At 57.3% G+C, this 19,028-nt stretch overlaps 2 protein-coding genes across 3 annotated transcripts; both read left to right on the top strand.

Moving 5' to 3' along the window:
- Nucleotides 1-623: 623 nt before the first annotated feature.
- On the top strand, nt 624-9,440 carry TRIM58 (tripartite motif containing 58). 2 transcript variants are annotated; one of them, XM_040973461.1, is made up of 6 exons: nt 624-1,125; nt 3,427-3,522; nt 4,902-5,132; nt 7,479-7,501; nt 7,600-7,700; nt 8,293-9,440. In XM_040973461.1, the coding sequence occupies exons 1-6, from the start codon at nt 706-708 to the stop codon at nt 8,835-8,837; spliced, it is 1,416 nt and encodes a 471-aa protein (XP_040829395.1). In that variant the 5' UTR covers nt 624-705; the 3' UTR covers nt 8,838-9,440. The 2 variants fall into 2 exon arrangements, with proteins under 2 accessions (XP_040829395.1, XP_040829405.1); XM_040973471.1 differs by lacking the exon at nt 3,427-3,522.
- A 3,965-nt stretch (nt 9,441-13,405) lies between these two features.
- On the top strand, nt 13,406-14,350 carry LOC121152819 (olfactory receptor 2W3-like). The gene has a single exon (XM_040974981.1). It carries the CDS (start codon nt 13,406-13,408, stop codon nt 14,348-14,350), a length of 945 nt encoding a protein of 314 aa, XP_040830915.1.
- The last annotated feature ends 4,678 nt before the right edge of the window (nt 14,351-19,028 follow it).

Raw genomic sequence — 19,028 nt, 5'->3', positions numbered from 1 at the left:
CTAAGACCGGCGTGCGTGTGCGTGTGTGTGTGTCTGAGGCATAGCCTGCCTCTGCTTCAAACTCACCCACACGCGTCACTCTGTCCCACAGATGTGTGTGCCCAGGACTTGTCCGCTCTCCAAGGCTGCCTCCCACTGGGGATCTCGCCCTCTCTGCAGCCTCCTATAGTCCCGACACAGCTGAGCTCACCTGCTCAGGGGGTGGCTAGGCTGTCACCTGCACACAACTGTCAGACCGCCACCCACCAGGCCAGGTTGCAAATCAATTAGCGGAAGACAGGAAAATAGAAGCACGTGTGTGTGTGTGTGTGTGTGTGTGTGTGTGTGTGTGTGTGTGTGTGTAACAGTTATGCTGCATAAAGAGAAGTTTGATTTCAAGGTAATAATTATGTGAGGAGAACTCCAATGGGCTGATTCAGCTCAGGATTTCTTGAACTCTTCCAGACTGGAATGTGGAGTGCGGGTACAGGTCGGGGAGGGGCAGAGGCAGCTGGAAGCCCGAGGGCCCGGGGAGGCGAGGCCCGGAGCTATCACTGTGTCCTCCTTCCGGATGTCTGACTTGCCAGTTTGCACCAGAAGTGGCTCACTTGAAGTCCTGCCCAGGGCAGCAGATAAACCCGCGGGGCGGGGACTTCGGGAAGTGAGGGTAGAGCAGCAGGCCAGGGTGGCCCAGAGAGTCAGGGTGGCGGTGACTCAGCGCACGGCATGGCCTCGGGGGAATCCGTGGACCGGCTGCGCGACGAGGCCCGCTGCCCTGTGTGCTTGGACTTCCTGCAGGAGCCAGTCAGCGTGGACTGCGGCCACAGCTTCTGCCGCGCCTGCATCTCCGAGCTGTGCGACAAGGCAGACAGCGCCCGCGGTGGCGTCTACGCCTGCCCCCAGTGCCGGGCCCCCTTCAGGCCCTCGAGCCTGCGGCCCAACCGGCAGCTGGCCGGGCTAGTGGACAGCGTGCGGCGCCTGGGGCTGGCGGCCATCCCGGCGGGGGCGCGGCGGTGCGCTCGACATGGGGAGCCGCTGAGCCGCTTCTGCGAGGAGGACCGCACTGCACTGTGCTGGGTGTGCGCGGCCGCGGAGCACCGGGGCCACCGCTCAGCGCCGCTGCCCGAGGCGGCTGCGCGTTACCAGGTGAGGGTCATGCAGTGCTGGGGAGCCGGGGCCTCAGCAGGTGCGGCCGCCAATTGCTACCAGGTGAGGCTCACGCAGGCGTCCAGAACTCGCTCACCACCTGAGGACTCCCACAATGCTTCGCTTGCGCTGGTCAGACCCAGCCTCTGGATCAGCCGGGGTTCTCTGCTCTGGGAGGTGGACGCTCTGCAGCGGGCTGGCCATTGCTCACTTAGGCCCTCCAGCCTTTGGACATAGTGGTGGTGCGTCCTGCAATTGCCTCTCCCCCCGGGGGTAAGGTGGGGCGTCCTGCAAGCTCCAGGTCATAGGGGTGCGTCTGTGGGGACCTCTTGCTGGGGGTCTCAGGTTTGTGGTACTGTATGTGGCTTTGCCCAGGACTGTGTGCAACTCAGGTGACCTGGTGGCTGGGCATTCCCGGGGCTGCCCCTCTGCCCCTGGGAGTGACGGCACCAGGGAGAAGTCCTCCCAGGGGTACAGGAGCAGGGAGGTGACGGTGAGAATCTGGCCACCCCAGCAGACTCAGTGGCGCGTCTAGTACATAGGGAATAGGCTTGAGCCTGGCCTTGCAGCAGCTCTTCCTGCTGTAGCGCTTCTGGAGCCAGGGGTTAGGGTTAAGGATAGGGTTAGGGTTAAGGATAGGGTTAGGGTTGGGAGCCTCCATCTCAGCAGCAGCCTGACGCATCTAGAACCTTCCTCCCAGTGCCAATGTGAGTGAGTGCTCCAGAGCAGGACTGGGCTGCTCCCCCATCTCCCCCACTTGCATCTTGGCTGCTTGTCCTTCTTGATTTCTGTTTCCATCGACTAAATCCCGGCTCCTCCAGGCACTCTCTCTGACTGTCCTTTCAGCAAGTGCCAGCTTGCTTTCCTGGCTCTCTCAGGTAAAACTTAGGGTGAAGAGTTTACCCTGCAGCAGGTGCTAAGTCATGCTTCTGTGACTTGCCTTCTCACTGTTGTTCCAAAGCTGCTGCCTTGCCCTGCCGCCTAACTTGTGCTGCCAGCTGTTCTGCACAGAGCTGCTCCCTACCGGCAGAAGTGCACGGGGCTTCCCTGGAAGCACCACCACTCTTTCCCCCTTGGGTGCCACCACTGGGAACACTTTGTGTATGGGACCTTGAGGGTAAAAGTGTTTGCTTCAGCGGGTGGTGGTTTGTGAAGTGTAACAGAGCAGGGTTGGGCAGTGTTTGGAGTTCAGTCCTGCATCCCACACGGCAGTGTTTGGAGTTCAGTCCTGCATCTCACACGGCAGTGTCTGGGGTCCAGTCCTGCATCTCACACGGCAGTGTTTGGGGTTCATTCCTGCATCCCACACGGCAGTGTTTGGGGTTCATTCCTGCATCCCACACGGCAGTGTTTGGGGTCCAGTCCTGCATCCCACACGGCAGTGTTTGGGGTTCAGTCCTGCATCTCACACGGCAGTGTTTGGGGTCCCGTTCCAGACCTACTTCCTGTGACCATGCACCGTAGACCCAGCAGGTGATGGCTCCAGGGCTTAGGTCATTGCCACACACATGGGAGATGTGGGCTGAGCCTCCTGCTCTGATGTCAACCCATCTGTGGGTGCTGAGGGCACCTGGGGAGTGAACCAGTGGATGGAAGATCTCTGTGTGCGTGATTCCTTCTCTCTGGCTCTCTGCGTTTTCAAATGAAAAATGAAAAATGAAAGAAAATAAGGCAAATATTAAAATGTATTTATCTGTTTAGCATTGTAATTGCAATTCTAGTTGAATATCCTTCAACACCTTACTTACATATTTTGTTCTGCTAATATATAATATCCTTTTAGTTTTTTAAGGATTTATTTACTTTACTTGAAAGAGTTGCAAAAAGAGAGAAGGCAACACAGATCTTTCACCCACGGGTTCGCACCTGAATGGCCTTGGCAGCCAGAGCTGTGCTGGTCTAATGCTGGGAGCCAGGAGCTTCCTCCAGTTCTCCCATGTGGGTGCAGGGGCCCAAGCACTTGAGTCATCTCAGGCTGTAAGCAGGAAGCTGGGTAAGAAGTGGAGTGGCTGGGATACAGATAATGCCTATATAGAATGCAGGTGCCACAGACAGAGGATCAGCCTGTTGAGTCATCACTCTGGCCCTTAACATTTAAAAATTACTTTAATTCCTGCAAAGATGGATGCAATGAACATAGGCATAGCCAAATCTGTGACTGTGTCTGGTGTTAAAGTGCATTTGTGCTTGTTCAGATACTGACTGGGAGAGCAATCTTCTGCTGCAGCTGCCTTCTGAGCTGCCCCCGTGTCTGGTGGAATGCTGGGCCTCTTCACAGCTCTGGCATATCTTCCCGAACAGGTGAAGCTCCGGCGGGCCCTGGAGCATGTGCGGAAGGAGCTGGAGGAGGCCTTGGCACAGGAGGCCAACGTGGGAAAGAAGACCGTGATCTGGAAGGTAGGAATACAGCTGCCGGGAGATGCGCTAACTGCCTCGCCTTCCTCCGTGCGAGCAAGTGTGAGCAGGGAAGGACTCTATGGTCAGCACACATGCATGTGCCTCACACTGCAGTCAGCATGAGCCAAGACAGGAGGCCAGGACAGACGTGGTGGTTCTGAGGCCACCGGCTGTGTTAAGCTCCTGCAGAGACATCTTCCCAGTTTCTACCCCAAACTCATGTCTGACCTTCTTGAATGGCTCTAAGGAGCACTCTTTGCCAGGGGCAATTTTTTGTAAGATTGATTTATTTATATTAGAAAGACATATTTAAAGAGAGGGGAGACAGAAAGACCTTCCATCTGCTGGTTCACTCCCCAAGTGGCTGCAATGGCTGGAGCTGAGCTGATCCAAAGCCAGGAGCCAGGAACTTCTGGGTTTCCAACACAGATGCAGGCTTTGGGCCATCCTTGACTGCTTTCCCAGGACACAAGCAAGGAGCTGATGGGAAGTGGAGCAGCCAGGACATGAATTGACACCCGCATGGGATCCTGGTGCATGCAAGGCAAGGATTTAGTCACTAGGCTACCATGTTGGGCCCAGAAAATTTTATTGGCATGCTCTGGTGAGGTTACTGTGTGGGAACTCAGCTTTAGCGGAGTGTGAGGGTCAGCCACCCTCCCACAAGAGTTCTACCTGGAGTGTGTAGATTGGGCGCCCTGATTTCCACATTATGACTTCTGGGTTTGATGGAAAGATAAAGTCTTGCCGTTTATAGAATCTAATAATGAATCTAATAATGGTTTGCTCCAATCATGTAAGGCTCCAATCTAACTTCGTCCCTGACTTTCTATCCCTATCTTGTTCTACGACTAAATCACTAGGCGGTTACAGCTGACTGACTGAACTCATTTTTGCGTGATGCAGTTCGTGCAAATACAAGTGATGCTCTTACATGCTGGTGGGCTGGCGACTTGGCCATCTTGTGTGGAGACTGAGGGATAGCGCCCTAGGAAGGGATCTGACCACAGTCCCTTGTCCCTGTCTCTCCAACCCCGGGCATGGAAGCCACTTCCTCTGAGGACAGCATAGGACACCAGCACACAGAGGGATGGGGCGGGGACTTGGGCCCTGGCACCGTGTCCTGGGGGTGACGCTGTGGTTCTCTGTGTGGCTGCAGGAGAAGGTGGAAGCACAGAGGGATGGGGCGGGGACTTGGGCCCTGGCACTGTGCCCTGGGGGTGACGCTGTGGGGCTTGGGCCCTGGCACCGTGTCCTGGGGGTGACGCTGTGGTTCTCTGTGTGGTTGGAGGTGGTGGAAGTACAGAGGGATGGGGCGGGGACTTGGGCCCTGGCACTGTGCCCTGGGGATGACGCTGTGGTTCTCTGTGTGGCTGCAGGAGAAGGTGGAAGCACAGAGGCAGCGCTTCCGGCTGGAGTTTGAGAAGCACCGTGGCTACCTGGCCATGGAGGAGCAGCTGCAGCTGCGGGGGCTGGAGGAGGAGGAGCGGGCCACGCTGCAGAGGCTGCGGGACAGCAAGAGCCGGCTGGCACAGCACAACAAGGCCCTGAAGGAGCTGGCCGAAGAGCTGGAACAGCGGTGTCGGAGCCCAGATCTTGACCTGCTAGAGGTGAGGCGGGTACTGGTGTGTGGCTGGCGCCAGGCCCGGGGAACAATGCTGGGCAGCCATGATTCCTGGAACTCGCTCTGTGTTTCACCGCCCAGTGGGACATTCCATGTTAACTTGGTGGGCAGGTGCTGAGGCCTGGAGCGCAGGCTGGCTGGTGGCTCCCAGGGTCTCTCTCACTCTGCTTGGGGGTGAAGGGCCGAGGGAGGAGGCACAGGGCACTGGGATGGCCATGTGCCTTGGAGCTGGCCAGCCCTGTGTGTGGACAGAGACTGGCTGTGGGTGGTGTGAGCTGTCTCTAAGGCCTGCAGTTGATGCCCACTGGGGTACCATATCCAAGGTCAACTTGCTTGGGGTTCCAGGGTCAGCTCTGCTTCTAGTTCCAGCCTTCTGTCGCTGACCAGCAGGTAGCGAACAGGTACTTAGGTCTCTGCCACCCAGGAGGGAGATCCGATGGAGTTCTGATTGACCTGGTCCAGCCTTGGTGAGGATCTGGGGAGTGAATCAGTGATTGAGAGCTCGCGTTCCAGCTCTATTTTGGTCTCTCTGCCTTTCAAAGAAAACAAGTAAATAGGAGAAAAGAAAGGAAAAGCAACGTCTGGGCCTCCTTCTCCCACCTCAGCCCCGGTTCCTGATCGGATTTTTCACTGACAAAACATCAGTGAAACATCTCCTTACCCACTGTGGACTCCGTGAATGTAGCTGGTAGCATTAGGCTCTGTGTGATTACCACAAGCATGGCTGGTAACCAGTGAGGGATCTTAAAGAAACTAGCATTTTTATTTACAAGGCATTTTAATTAAAATCTTCTCATTTCATCCTCAAAATAATCAGATAAAAGTCAAAATTATTAACAATATTAGAATCATTGTTATGCCAATTGCCTTATGAGTGGGGAGCACCTTATAACACTGTTTAAGTGATAGTAAATAATGCAAGAATTTAAATTTTCTCAGCAGCATTCACTGTCTTGCCTTACCAAGTCTCAAATATCAGCTTATGTATTTTTATTTGAAAGGCAGAAAAGAAGAGAGAGATATCTTCCAACTGCTGGTCAGTCCTCAAATGGCCTCAATGGCTGGAGCTGAGCCAATCCAAAGTCAGGAGCCTGGAACTGCCCCTGGGTCTCCCACGTGGGCACAGGGTCCCAAGGCTTTGGGCCATCCTTCACTACTTTCCCAGGCTATAAGCTGGCCTGAGCCAGCCCAGGGACAGAGTCATCCTGGGACATAACCATTCTTGGGGACAGAGCCGTCCTAGGTACAGAGCCATCATGGGGACAGAGCTGTCCTAGGGTCAGAGCCGTCCTTGGGGACAGAGCCATCCTGGGGACAGAGCCATCCTTGGGATCAAAACCGTACTTGGGGACAGAGCCGTCCTAGGTACAGAGCCATCCTGGGGTCAGAGCCGTCCTGGGGTCAGAGCCGTCTTGGGGTCAGAGCCATCCTGGGGACAGAGCCATTCTTGGGGACAGAGCCGTCCTAGGCACAGAGCCATCCTGGGGACAGAGCTGTCCTAAGGTCAGAGCCGTCCTTGGGGACAGAGCCATCCTGGGGACAGAGCCATTCTTGGGGTCAGAGCTGTCCTAGGGCACAGAGCCGTCCTGGGGACAGAGCCGTCCTAGGCACAGAGCCATCCTGGGGTCAGAGCCGTCCTGGGGTCAGAGCCGTCTTGGGGTCAGAGCCATCCTGGGGACAGAGCCATTCTTGGGGACAGAGCCGTCCTAGGCACAGAGCCGTCCTGGGGACAGAGCCATTCTTGGGGACAGAGCCGTCCTGGGGACAGAGCCGTCCTGGGGCACAGAGTCGTCCTGGGGCACAGAGCCGTCCTAGGGTCAGAGCCATCCTGGGGACAGAGCCATTCTTGGGGACAGAGCCGTCCTAGGCACAGAGCCATCCTGGGGACAGAGCTGTCCTGGGGTCAGAGCTGTCCTAGGGCACAGAGCCGTCCTGGGGACAGAGCCGTCCTAGGCACAGAGCCATCCTGGGGTCAGAGCCGTCCTGGGGTCAGAGCCGTCTTGGGGTCAGAGCCATCCTGGGGACAGAGCCATTCTTGGGGACAGAGCCGTCCTAGGCACAGAGCCATCCTGGGGACAGAGCCATTCTTGGGGACAGAGCCGTCCTGGGGACAGAGCCGTCCTGGGGCACAGAGTCGTCCTGGGGCACAGAGCCGTCCTAGGGTCAGAGCCATCCTGGGGACAGAGCCATTCTTGGGGACAGAGCCGTCCTAGGCACAGAGCCATCCTGGGGACAGAGCTGTCCTGGGGTCAGAGCTGTCCTAGGCACAGAGCCGTCCTGGGGACGGAGCCATTCTGGGGTCTGAACCCTGTGTGTCCCCTTTCACTTGCAGGGAGTAGGAGGAGCCTTGAGCAGGTATGTTGGCCTTGGGCATCCCTATGGGAGGGAGGCCAGAGGGCTGAGGGGCCCTGCTGGTGCCCACCTGTGGCCGTGCTGCTTCTGTGCCTACCCAGAGGTGAGGCCGTTGCCCCACTGGAGCTGGAGACTGTGCCCATGGAGCTGAGGACCCTGTGCCGCATCCCTGGCTTGAGGGACATGCTGAGGAGGTTCTGGGGTATGTACCACTTTGCCTGTGGGATCAGCTGGCCCCTGGCCCAGGGTGTCCCTTGGCCAGGCTGGGCTTCCTGGGAGGCAGAAGCCAGTCCCAGTGCTGCCTGGCAGTGGTGTGGGGCTGTAACTCCACACTTGAGTCACGAGGTCAGCCACATGATGGGTGGTTTTGGGTGGGTGTGAGTGGAGATCAGGGGTCCTGGTCCCTCCCAGGTGAGTTGTCTGGGTCCCTGCAGTTGTTCCTACCTGTCCACCAGACACACTCAGATACCCTCGTGGCAGGAAAGGCCTCACCCAGACACCAGGCCAACAGCTGGGTTAGCGAAGCTGACCGTGGCCGATTCTACACCATGGGGATTTCCTGCCGGTCCAGAGCTGAGGTCCTGTAACTGCAGCTGCTGTAAGAGCTCTGTACAAGGTCGGCCGCCATGGCCTTGGCCTCCTTGGGTAAGCCCTGGCTTGCATGCCAGCCTGCAACAGAACCTGAGGAATGCGCCAGGAAGGGCCACCTGTCAGTCACCTGCCTGTTCTCAGGGCCAGGACGCCGTGTGGCCTTCCTGAGGTCTGACCCGAGATGTCCCCTTTTCCAAACGCAGTGGACATCAAGTTGGACCCTGCCACGGCGCACCCCAGCCTGCTGCTGACCGCCGACCTGCGCAGCGTCCAAGATGGGGAGCACTGGAGGGCCGTCCCAGGCAACCCTGAGCGCTTCGACACGTGGCCATGCGTGCTGGGCTTACAGACCTTCTGCTCAGGGCGCCACTACTGGGAAGTGGCCGTGGGCGAGGGCGCCGAGTGGGGCCTGGGCGTGTGCCGGGACGGCGTTGCCCGAAAAGGGGAGCACACGCCGTCCCCTGAGCATGGAGTCTGGGCCGTGTGGCTGCTGCGGGAAGACGAATACCTGGTGCTGGCCTCGCCCCCGGTGCCCCGTGCGCGCCCTTGGCGGCCCCGCTGCGTGGGCGTGTTCCTGGACTACGAGGCGGGGGAAGTCTCCTTCTATGACGCGCCCGCCGGCGTGCACATCTACACGTTCAGCCACCTGTTCTCAGGCGCGCTGCGGCCCTACTTCTTCGTCTGCGACCGGACTCCGCTGCTCCTGCGGCCTCTGAGGGACGTGGGCGCCGGGATGGGGCCTGCCTGAGACCGGGGACTGTCCAGCCCTGGCTGCGCTGGTCCTGCTGTGCAACCCTCACCTCCAAGGAAGCTGTCCGGAGTGCTGCGTGGAGGAGGACGGCACGGGGTGGAGGCTGCAGCTGCGGAGCGGCCTCCCCAGGCCCACCAAGCCAAGGCACTGAGCGCGCTGCCTGAGGCGTCACCTCTAGAGCTCCCTTAGCCTCCCGGGCCCTGCCTTACCTTGTTTGTTGACTGACTGACCTGTTGCTTGGCACTTCTTGTTGCTGACCCTCCGCTCGCTCTCATGTCCGGCTGTGAGATGTGGATCAGGAACAGCCGGGTGCAGCTCCCGCACCTGCCGCCTCCTCTCGCCTCTGAGATCCCTGAGTCCGGCATTACCCACGCTTGGTGCCCGCGCTTGCCCTGGCTTCGTACTTCACCTGGTCGCAGCTTTAACGTGGGAACTCTTCCCGTTTCGGGTCAGACAGGCCCTAAACCCAGAGGCAGGATGGCTGCTAAGCCCTCAGTCAGCTGCTGGTTCTGGCACCTGGGGCAGCCACGGCCCCTCGGAGATCTGGTTCATGTTGAAGGTCTCATGGTCAGCCTTCCCAGGAAATGCTGAGCAGAAGGACAGGTGGTGATGATTCTGTCCTTCCCACCAAGCGCTGAGTCTTTGGAAGTCTGAGTTTGCGACCGACGTCCACCAGGACCCCTCAGGCCTGGGCAGGTGCACTCTGCTGGGCTGTCACTGACTTCCGCTGGGAGCTTCCCCAGGCTCTGGCTGCTTGGGAGCCCCTTCCCTCCAGACCTGCTGCCCGTGCGCCACGCCGCCCCCTCCCGCAAGGCTGCTGGTCCAGCTCTTCACTGCACTCCACAGACCCACTACACCTCATGCAGCAGCTTCCGGCGTGTTCTCCTGTGGTGTTATTTATTTATTTATTTAATCATTTATTTATTTATTCATTCATTCATTTCCCTTTGCCCTTCTGAGCTGCTGCAGACGGACCTCCCAGCACCTCCAATGCTGGCATGAGGCTGGTGCTCGCTCAGCCCCTGTTTGTGTATGGACTGTGTGACTCCGTGCCTGCAGGGCAGCATTAAATCCTGAGAGTGTGTCCCAGCATGTTGAGAGGCGCTGAGTGAGGGTGTCGGGAGGAGGGCACCTGTAGGCCGAGGGCAGCAGCCTGCTCAGCCAGTGGCAGCCTCCACACCTGGCATCCCAGCAAGCGGGTGGACCCATTGGGGACTGGGCATGAACACGTCCAGCCTGCTCTGTGTCTCTCCTAGGGTCTGCTCCTGCGTTGTCCAGGAGGATGTGAGAGCGCTGGCCCTGCATGTGTGTGGAGCTCAGGTCTGTCCACACACACCCCTGCATGCCGCACACCCCTCTGCCCTGACTAGGTGATGACCTCGGCTCTGCGGCACCTGAGCTGTCCTGCTTAGCCTGGACTCTTCCCAAAAACCCATGCTCCAGTCACCTTGCGTCCCCCCACCCTAGGCTCAGCAGGCAGCAGTCTTGGTGAGGGCAGTCATCCCGTGGCTCCCCGTGGTGCCCCTCTGGAGAGGACAGGCTGTTCTCCCCCAGCATTGAAACTCTTGGGAACGAGCAGTCTGCAGGTGCTTGGGGACCACGGTGTTTACAGCGATGCCTGCCCTTCCCAGCTGTGCTTCTGTGAGAAGTTCTTCCTCTTCATGTCAAGGGACAAAATCTCAGGGTCCCTGTTTTCTGCATCATCCTGGGGAGGCACAGAGGCTGTGGCACACCCCTGGGTGCTGCAAGGTCCCTGGGGGTCAAAAGGCCCCATACTTGCTTGAGGGCGGTTGGTGGAGGTGGCCCAGCCCCAGGCACCGCCCAATTCCTCTTGGGAGGGCTGCACCAGCCTGCAGGTGTCTCTTGCCAACACAAAGCAGGGACCTGTGGGGGATCAGGCCGGGGCAGCAGGACAGGTACCAGCACCTCCTCCCACAGGTGTACTTCTCCTGGTGCAGCCCTGTGTGCCAGCCAGACAGGAAAGCCGCTTCGGGCCTCCGACTTTTGGGGCTGCCCCAGCACATAGGAAAGACGGTGAGTGGGCTCCATGTGGGGAACCCAGCTTGAGTGCTGGTCTTCCCTGTGGATTTGACCTGACACTCACACATCCTACTGACCGCCTCCTGGCCACTGAAAGGCTGTGGATCATGACCAACAAGGCGGGCACCCCATGGCGACTCCTGCTGCTTTGGCTCAGCTAGGTACTCCCTTTGTCCGACGACCTGCCTGGCACAGATACCATGTGAAGACACTGCTTTCTTTTTCTTTTAACGTTAGATTTTGTGGGAAAATGCTCCAGAATTTGTCGGGCAGAAGTAAGAAATTGACATCTGAGGTGAGACCCTTGCTTTGACTGAAGGAACCCAGGGCCGCACCCTGATGGTGAGGGTGCCCAGTCCCTAGCCTGACCGGGGAGAGCTGGCTCCTTCCCCGGCTGGGAGAGTGGTGGCCAAGCCACGTGACCCACAGGGAGCTTTGCTGTGTGCCAGCAGAGGTGCCTCAGCAGGGCCTCTGGGCTGGCTGGCTGCAGAGGGGTGTGGAGGGGTGGGGGGACCAGGGAGCAGGACATGGGGACGCTGATGTCAAGTGGGAGACAGCCACCATCCCCAGGACTCCCGACCCCAACCTCGGCCAGGCTGTCCCTCCAAGCCCTTCCCGGAGGTGGCAGATTCTGGTCCACCTGTGGAGGACAGGACCTTTCCCCTCTGTAGCCTGAGACCTCCCGTCTTCTGCCTCCAGCATGCTGCAGGGGAAGCAGTGTGCTGCCCATGTTGGTAACAGCATCTCAGTGGAGGGAAGCTGGGCAGAAGGCCTCTGACTGCAAGCCCATGTGCCCTGTGTAGCTTCCTCTGAAGGGTGTTGGTAAGGAGATCCTGTGAAGCCAGACCTGGTGTCCCCCTTGCCATCACAGCATCAGCTGTCCCGGGAGCTTCTGTGGGAAGACTGGGGCATGTGACCTGGACCCTAACCTCAGCCTCGTCCTCTATCACGCTGTCCCTCGCAGAGTTGGGCGGCTGGGTCCTTAGCGCTGCAGCAGGCTCTGTGGACTGCTGCCATCTGTCCTGGGCCTCCTGTCCCTGCCTCTCTCCCTGCTTCTCACCCTCTTTCAGTTTGTTCAGCTTCAGAAGTAAGGTGGACAGGACAGTTATCTTGGAGGAGGAAGAGACAGACAGTGAAAGCGACACATCAGCAACTTCAGGCAAAGGGATTGTAGGGCTTTTCATGAGAAAGGGACTGTAGGGGCTTTTAATGAGAAAGGGACTGTAAGGGTTTTTAATGAGAAAAGCCTCTATCACACACACACACACACACACACACACACACACACACACACACACACTCTAAAAGTTTGAAATGGCGCTGGTTCCTGGTGCTTGTACATTAAAGACAGGGTCATGCAAACATGGACCTTGCCCTGAGCCTCCCTTCACAGTCAAAGAGTGCAGGCCCCTCCCCTCAGGTGCTGGAAGTGCAGCCCCTCACAGGAAGTGCAGCCCCCCTCAGGCGCTGGAAGTGCACACGTAGGACTACAGGCTCTGAACACAGCAGACGTGTTCCAGTGTGTGCAGGTGTCTAAGTAGTGGGGTATGTGACAGGAGAGTGAGTGAGAGAGACAGAGAGAGAGGCAAGAATGCTGCTCACAGTATCTACACTCTATTTTACTTTCTTCTGGGTTGCGGCATTATTTTGGGCAGGGAGGTAAAAATAAAAACGTGATTTTAAGTTTAAGGGAAGACATGCTGTTTTTGTTAAAATATCTGTTCCATGTAGTGGGACACTTGTGCCTCAGGCGAGGTGCCTGGGTCCCGGGGGGAGCTCAGCCTGCTACCCCAGCCCCTTGCTGGGCACACACCTAGAGGCTGCAGTCCCCGGGTCTTGTCCTTCCCGGGAGGCGGCTGTGTGGGGTTCCCAGCGTCCAGGGTTATGCTGACATGAGCTTTGATGGCGGAGTAAAGCAGCAGAAGGCAGATCCATGTGCTGCTCTCCTACGCTCTGTCTGTACTGAAAGAAGTTTTAAACATACTAAACAGATGAATGAGGCATGTAGCATGAACCATGAAGGGCAGGTATTAGTTTAAAAATAGTGAATCTTTGAAAACTTTCACAGAATTACCATTCCAATTTACAACCAAACAGTTCATGCGAATGAATGAATTCCCCAATAGCAGTTCTAAGAACTGGCTATTACGACTCTTCTAATACGTAAATGTCAAAAAGAGACCAGCCTGACATTTGATTGAGGTTCCATCAGGTCAGTTTAATATGAGGACATTCCTGACGTTTGAAAGCCACTTACATATAAATCACCTTTTCCCCCATGAGACACTTCTTCAGAGAAACCATCTGCTCCTATGTGGTTACAGGTTAATCCTGTAAGCTTAGACAGGCAGACATCCAACAGCATGGACTGATCATGGTTGTTGAAGTTCTCCAGACTCTGAGGTAGACTGCATTCTTTCAATATGTCATCAAAACGACTCTGCTGCTGCATGACACATAATAAGACAGTCTTGATGTGGGACACTCAACCAGTGTGTAAGAGAACCCAGCTTCTGGGCAGGGACATGGATGCGTCTAACAGCAGCACCCACGGGGGGTTCATCCTGCTGGGATTCTCTGACCGCCCCAGCCTGGAGAGGGTCCTCTTTGTGGTCATCCTCATTGCCTACGTCCTCACCCTGTTGGGCAACAGCACCATCATCCTGGTGTCGCGGCTGGACCCTAACCTGCACACGCCCATGTACTTCTTCCTCACCCACCTGTCCTTCCTGGACCTCAGCTTCACCAGCAGCTCCATCCCCCAGCTGCTCTACAACCTGAGTGGACGTGACAAGACCATCAGCTATGCAGGCTGTGCCCTGCAGCTCTTCCTGTTCCTGGCACTGGGCGGTGTGGAATGCCTGCTGCTGGCCGTCATGGCCTATGACCGCTTTGTGGCCATCTGCAGGCCCCTGCACTACCTGGTGATCATGAATCCGAGGGTCTGTCTGGGCCTGGTGTCCCTGGCCTGGGGCTGTGGGGTGGCCAACTCACTGGCCATGTCTCCTGTGACCCTGAGCTTGCCTCGCTGTGGGAACCGACGTGTGGACCACTTCCTGTGTGAGATGCCGGCCCTGATCCGCCTGGCCTGTGTGGACACCTCTATCATGGAAGGTGCTGTGTTTATCTTGGCCGTGGGCATCGTGCTGTGCCCCCTGATGTTCATCCTGGTCTCCTACAGCCAGATCGTGGGTGCCGTGCTCAGAATGCGGTCGTCTTCCGGGAGGCACAAAGTCTTCAACACCTGCGGCTCCCACCTGACCGTGGTGGCCCTGTTCTATGGGAACATCATCTACATGTACATGCAGCCTGAACGCAGTGCCTCGCAGGAGCAGGGCAAGTTCTTCACCCTCTTCTACAACATCGTCACACCCCTGTTCAACCCCCTCATCTACACCCTCAGGAACAAGGAGGTGAAGGGGGCTCTGAGGAGGCTGCTTCTTGGGAGCCTGGCGCTGAGGAAGGGGTAAGCAGGAGAGCCAGACTGCTACAGCTGAGGTCACTTTGTCCTGGACTCTGTTGCCATCGGTAGGACTGGGTCAAATGTGCTGTGAGCCTGCATTGCCCATCACATTCCCTGCCAATGGTGCCCAGGCTTTGCGGATTCTAGGATCTGGAGCATGGCTCACTCTGCCATCTGCCCACTGGTCCTACAGCTGGCCTGTATGGCAGGTGCAGGGAGAGCTGGAGCTGACCTGGGCATGCAACCAGCAATGTGCAGTGTGGATCACCTGGGGGGTACAGCTGTGTTGTCCTGGGATCTGCTTCTGGCAATGTGCACTGTGGAACAAGCTAATGCAGAGATGTGCTGTTCTGGGGTCAGCATCCAGTAATATTCACCCTTGACCACAGGAGGGCAGAGCTGTGCTGTCCTGGGGTCAGCTTCTGGTTATGCACACCCTTGACCACAGGAGGGCAGAGCTGAGCTGTCCTGGGGTCAACTTCCTGCAATGTTCACCATTGACCACAGGAGGGCAGAGCTGTGTTGTCCTGAGGTCAGCTTCCAGCAATGTTCACCATGGACCACAGGAGGGCAGAGCTGTGCTGTCCTGGGGTCGGCTCCCTTTGAGGGTTCCTGGAGTTTCTGGTGTGACCCAGCTCCCCAGTGCCCGTGCATCCACCAGGGCTTCTTTCCACAGGCAGCAGCCCTGGGCTTCTGCAGGCACTTGTCCTGGAGTGAAGACACAGTTCAGTTCTGCTAGCCAATGGGGATTCCTGAAGGGCTGAAGTCATGTCAGGCTGTTGTGTCCTGTGGTGACAAGGCAGGGAACATTCCCACCCTGGCCTGCATGCTTCTCAGACGTCCTGGTTCCAGCAGGGACAGGCCCTGACCGTGTTCATCTCGGCCCTGTGTTAGCAGCATGGGCTGCTTTGTCCCTAGCAGGGCAGGGTGTCAGGTATAGTGACCTGACTCAGGGTGACCTGCCTGACCCCTGAGGCTGGAGCTGAAGCTGTGGCTGCAGAGGAAGACACTTCCCTGCCTGTCCTTCCAGCGACAGCGCAGCAGTGATCTTAAGGTTTGTGGCTAGACGGAATGCAAGGCGGTCGCCATGAAAGGGCATGGGATTCTGCATTTTTGGTGGTTCTCAGGTGGTGGCAACACCCTGTGAACACAAAACAATGGTCCACTGCCTGGTTGTCCACTCTTCTGCTGCCCCTGCAGGGGGAAGGGCATCTGAAGACAAGGTCGCAGGCCAAGGGTGGGTGATGGACAAGGGCTGAGGGCTGGGCTGCATTCTCTGCCCTCAATCCCCTGGGTGCTCAACCTCCCTCCACTGAGAGCCTGTCTCTGTGCACGTCCTCCTCAACAGTCCCAGCCCAGGGGACGGTGGACGCACACTCCCTAGAGGCCCCTTAGAGGGCACTGGCTGTGTAGGGCCACAGTCCTGGTCCTCAAAGCCTGGATCGAGGGAGCAGCAGGTCATGGCAGCTCGGCTCAGCAGGGGGTGCTCGGTAGGGGCCTCTGTCTCTGTGCCATGTCCCCCCTGCCGCTGTGGTCCTCCACCTGCTGATGGAATTCATGCTGGATCAGCAGGCTGGCAGAGCAGCTGCACATGCCCCTGGGAAGAGCGGCCAGAGCACCGAGCTGAGCGGGCAGCGGTGCCTGCTGCAACACCAATGCCCAGGGTCACCTGAGTCCAACCTGGGCAGGGCAGGTCCTCCCTGAGCCCATGCTGTGCAAATCAGGCAAGGTAGGCAGCCCCCTCTGGTGTAGCAGGGGCCATGGCTCAGGCAGACCATCCTGGGGCCCCAGGCATGCAGTCTTAGGACTGGAACCTGGGCCGTCCCGGGGCAGTGCCCTGTGTTGTCCCAGACGGCTCTGTACTGGAGCCTTCCTCCTGGGCCAGTGTCCCTGGCATGGAAGGCAGCAGGGGCTCAGCTCCTGCCACCATGCCGGGCCTTTCTCCACGGCTGGGTCACACAGTGTGGAGGTAGTGAGAGGACAGTTGTAAGAGTGGGTCTGGAGGAGGAAGGGGAAGCAGTCACCCGGGGACCATCGGCTCTGCAGTCACTGCTGACGGCCAGGCCTCCTGCCTCCCTGCCTCTTCCTCCCTCTCCTCTTCCTCCACGGCCCTGTCCTGTGTCTGTGTGGAACCTTGCCCTCCTGTTTCCTCTCTGGAATCTCTTATTTTCTCTATTCTTGGTAAACTGCAGCTAGGGCTCCTTGTTTTGTCACTGCCATGGCATCGTGTGTGCATTTGTGGGTAATTTTGTTTGAGCTGCGAGTCTTGACCTGGATGGCCATGTGTGGGGAGTGTGGGCTGAGGGTCTGTTTGTGGCAGCTGGAGGATGCAGGGGCTGTCAGGGGCTAGAGCTGGACACACAGCTCAGACACACACAGTGCAGGGTCTGGGAGTCTGACAGTTCTGAGGATGCAGGTGGCTTTGTGGACTCAAGGCAGACACATAGCACAGACACCCACAGTGCAGGGTCCCTGCTGTTCCCACAGGGAGATGGTCGCTGTGTTCTGGGTAGGAAGTCAGTTCAGCCACCACTGATGTGGGCTGAAATATGCTCATCTCTGGGTGAACCTCGTTGACCTGGAAATGTGAGTCCAGGAAGACAACTGGAAACTCGGAACTGAATATCGTGGAAGAGTCAGGCACTGTGAGCTGGCTGAGCTTCCTGCTGCTGGAAGCATCAGCACCCTGGGGTTCTAGTTGGGCCACACTGCACACAGGGCTACCCCTGTCCTCTATGTGAGCACGGTGGGCTACAGTGCTGTCCTCCAGTGTTGGGGAGGGGTCTGACACAGCTGTGCTGCTGTAGGAGGGGCTGCAAGGTGTGGGCTGTGCTGGGTCCAGGAGGGGCTGCTGGCAGCTGTGTGTGCTGGGTCTTGGAAGGACTGTAGGGTGTGGGTGTGCTGAATCCCAGCGGGTTTGCTGCTGGCAGCTGGGTGTGCTGGCTCCAGGAATGCCTGCTGACAGCTGGGCTGTGCTGGCTCCAGGAGGGCCTCTCTGCAGTAAGTGCTGCATGCTGCTGGGCAGTATGCTGGGCTGCTTACACTCTCAGTGTGAAGAGTCGATAGGAAGAGCCATCTTCATTGGGGACAGGAATCTCACTTGCTCATTCTGAATTGTTGTTCCCAGTGGGTGAGGCTCCTTCACCCACCAGCACGTGCTTGGGTTCCTCAGCTCCCAGATGCCCTGGACACTCATTGTGCTTGTCAGGTGCTGGTCTCATTCCTGTCTGCTGTGGGTTGTGCACTGCGTGGCTTCTTCCCTGATTGTGAAGCATTGCCCCTCTGACCAGACTGGACTCGCCAGTGGATTCAGGAGGTTATCTCAGCCCTGTGATGTGGGGTGTGCACGCCTCATGAAACATCTGAGCTGCTTTGCATAGCTCTTCTGTTAAGGGTCTACTTCCCGTCATCTGAAATATGAGTGTTCAACAGGGCAGAGTTCCTCAGACTTGGTGTATTCTGCAAATGTCATTTGCTTGCAGCCTTTGCTAGTTGACCTGTTGGAGTGCGTGGCTCTTATTGAATGCAGTTACATGTGGTCTTATTTTGGTTCCCAGCTTTTGAGCATTGCACTTGACTGGCAAAATCTGTTCAAACGTGAAGAGATTTCCTCTCGTTCATTTCAGAGCAGCTGTGACTGTGTAGAACAGACATTAGAGATGTGTGATGGGCTTGGTGGGGCCACCAGTGGGATCCTTCTCCCACCCCTATTCGCCCCTCCATGCTCGACTGCTGAGTCTGGACTTGGGGGACACACAGAGAGGGCTTCCCCTTCATGCTCCGCTGCTGACTCTGGGTGTGGGGACCCAGAGAGGGGCTCCCTCCATGCTCCACTGCTGACTCTGGACTTGGGGGACATACAGAGGGTCTCCCCTCCATGCTCCACTGCTGACTTGGTGTGGGGACACACACAGAGATGTGCTCCCCTCCATGCTCATCGGATGACTCTGGACTTGGGGACACACAGAGCGGCTCCCCTCCATGATCTACTGAAGACTCTTGCCTTGGGGTACACACAGAGAGGTTTTTCTCCATGCTCCACTGCTGACTTTAGCCTTGGGGTACACAGAGAGGGGCTCCCTTTCCTATCCACTGCTGACTCTGGACCTCGGCTACACACAGAGGGTCTTTCCACTATTCTCAATTGCCGACTCTGGACTTGGGCTACACAGAGGGCCTCTCCTCCAGGCTCTTTCCTTCCTAGACCTCCCATTCTTCCTTCAGGCTTATGACTCTGTGTTTTCTCAGGACACAACAGTTTTTTAAACATGTGAGTGTGTATTGGCACCTTCTCCACAGGTGAAATCCTCCTGTCTTACGATGATCTGTAAATAAGCACATGGGTGCCTAGTCCCATTGTAGGCAAAGTGTGACCAGATGGCAAAGGGCATCTCTGGGGCTCAGAGTGGCAGCCCCTGGGCCACCTTAGGCTACTGTGGGGTCAGAAGTGTAGCCCAGGGTGTCTTATGTCTGCTGCCCTGTGTGACTGCAAGACTCATGCGAACCTCAGCAAAGACTCTTCTCTGTAGGTGATTTGCTTGTGGACCTGGATTCTGAGGATATTCATGTAGGTCTTTGTTGGGTGGAGCTATATGGGGCCTTCCTTCTCTCTCTTTCTCTCTCTCCCGGTCTTCTTCACTCCTTCTTCCTTTTGCTCTGTAAGTTTTCCCAAGGTCTTTAGAATC

Source organism: Ochotona curzoniae, unplaced genomic scaffold (genome assembly GCF_017591425.1).
Source record: "Ochotona curzoniae isolate NIBS_2020 unplaced genomic scaffold, NIBS_Ocur_1.0 contig_1, whole genome shotgun sequence".
Classification (NCBI taxonomy): domain Eukaryota; kingdom Metazoa; phylum Chordata; class Mammalia; order Lagomorpha; family Ochotonidae; genus Ochotona; species Ochotona curzoniae.
This window is presented reverse-complemented; position numbering and strand designations above follow the sequence as displayed.